The sequence below is a fragment of the Cibotium barometz genome, chromosome 52 (genome assembly GCF_041138505.1).
Source record: "Cibotium barometz isolate CiBa-2024 chromosome 52, ASM4113850v1, whole genome shotgun sequence".
Lineage (NCBI taxonomy): Eukaryota > Viridiplantae > Streptophyta > Polypodiopsida > Cyatheales > Cibotiaceae > Cibotium > Cibotium barometz.
Window position 1 is genome coordinate 10,981,693 of NC_141097.1, and position 1,238 is coordinate 10,982,930.

Here is a 1,238-nt window from a genome sequence, read left to right on the forward strand (position 1 = left end):
AAGGTATCCTAAGGATAATGCAAAAGAACTCGAGAAAGAAATCTTGAGCACGGAACTTCCGGAGCAGCAGCGAAGGCATCTTATAAAGTTCATCTCCGTCATGGCCTGCCCATCTTTTGTAATCGTGGTGGTGGGAGAATATATATAATTGAGAGCATGGCGGACGTGTGTGTCCTCTTGTGAAAGGGACGTTGAACTAGGTGGAGACTTGTATAAATTAAGCATGGGTGCGGGTGGTCTTCATTAATTTCGCAGAAAGTATCCCAGCCGTCTTCAAGCTCAGCAAGCACAATTACACTTACTGCACTCATGGCTTCTTACGACGAGGAGCTGAAATTCGAGGTGGTGGTGAAGCACCCGGTAACACGTGTGTGGAAGGCACTGGTGGAGGAGGCCCACGTGACCGTCGTGGCTGCGCTGCCGGAGCATTTCGAATGCGCGGAGGTGGTGGAAGGGGCGGCGGGTGAAGCAGGCAGCGTTTGGCTGGTGAAAGTAGCCAACAAATCAAGTAAGTACACGCTTAGAGCAGGCGGTGGGGTGTGGTTTGCGTCTAATTAAGTTAAAATGTTCATATGACTGGGACGATATTATTGTTCTGGCGCAGCTCTAGTCCAACACGGCTTCACGTGGGCTAAGGTGAAGTACGAGGAGATTGACAGCGCCGGACTTGTGGCCAAGCTGAGGCTGGTGGAAGGAGGAACGCTTGGGAAGCTGTGGCACTCGTTCACCCACACCATCAAGGTGGTGGCGGACGCCTGTCACCCCCACCACGCTGTGGTGCAACACACCCTCCAATTCCAGAGGATCGGAGAGCACCACTTCCACCATAGTTACAAAGAGGCGGCCATCCGCACCACCCGCTCCACGGAAGCCTACCTCACCGCCAACCCCAACTTCGGCGGCTGCGCTACCAACTAAAATGTTCTACCCACCATGAAGTCCTCACACCATGGATGGCATGAAGCTTATAGCGCACACGCATGGCTGTGAATATTATATACTTAAATAAAGGATTTCTGGTTTATGTGTCATCTCTATTCCTTTCGGCATGATGCCCCGCCCTCTCCCCCTACATAATGGTTGACTTCCATATCAATCAATCAATCACTAATGGTTTCGGTGGATTGCAATAGTCATAAAATCTAGAATCTAAAGGCTTCATGATTGTTTTTTTATAGGTGGATTGCACTAGTCACACAAGTTAATTAGATTGGAGAGGAAAGAACATGCTCTAAAGT

At 49.8% G+C, this 1,238-nt stretch overlaps 1 protein-coding gene across 1 annotated transcript; it reads left to right on the forward strand.

Moving 5' to 3' along the window:
* The first annotated feature begins 234 nt into the window (after window positions 1–234).
* Window positions 235–1,031, forward strand: LOC147608799 (major strawberry allergen Fra a 1.06-like). The gene is made up of 2 exons (XM_086788201.1): window positions 235–508; window positions 605–1,031. The coding sequence occupies exons 1-2, from the start codon at window positions 310–312 to the stop codon at window positions 916–918; spliced, it is 513 nt and encodes a 170-aa protein (XP_086644327.1). The 5' UTR covers window positions 235–309; the 3' UTR covers window positions 919–1,031.
* Window positions 1,032–1,238: the final 207 nt, after the last annotated feature.

Bases quoted from the DNA above. Each gene is read 5' to 3' on its own strand.
- LOC147608799 (XM_086788201.1), top strand. From the start codon at position 310: ATGGCTTCTTACGACGAGGAGCTGAAATTCGAGGTGGTGGTGAAGCAC. The intron at 509-604 runs GTAAGTACACGC...GTTCTGGCGCAG, and splicing joins GAAAGTAGCCAACAAATCAA to CTCTAGTCCAACACGGCTTC.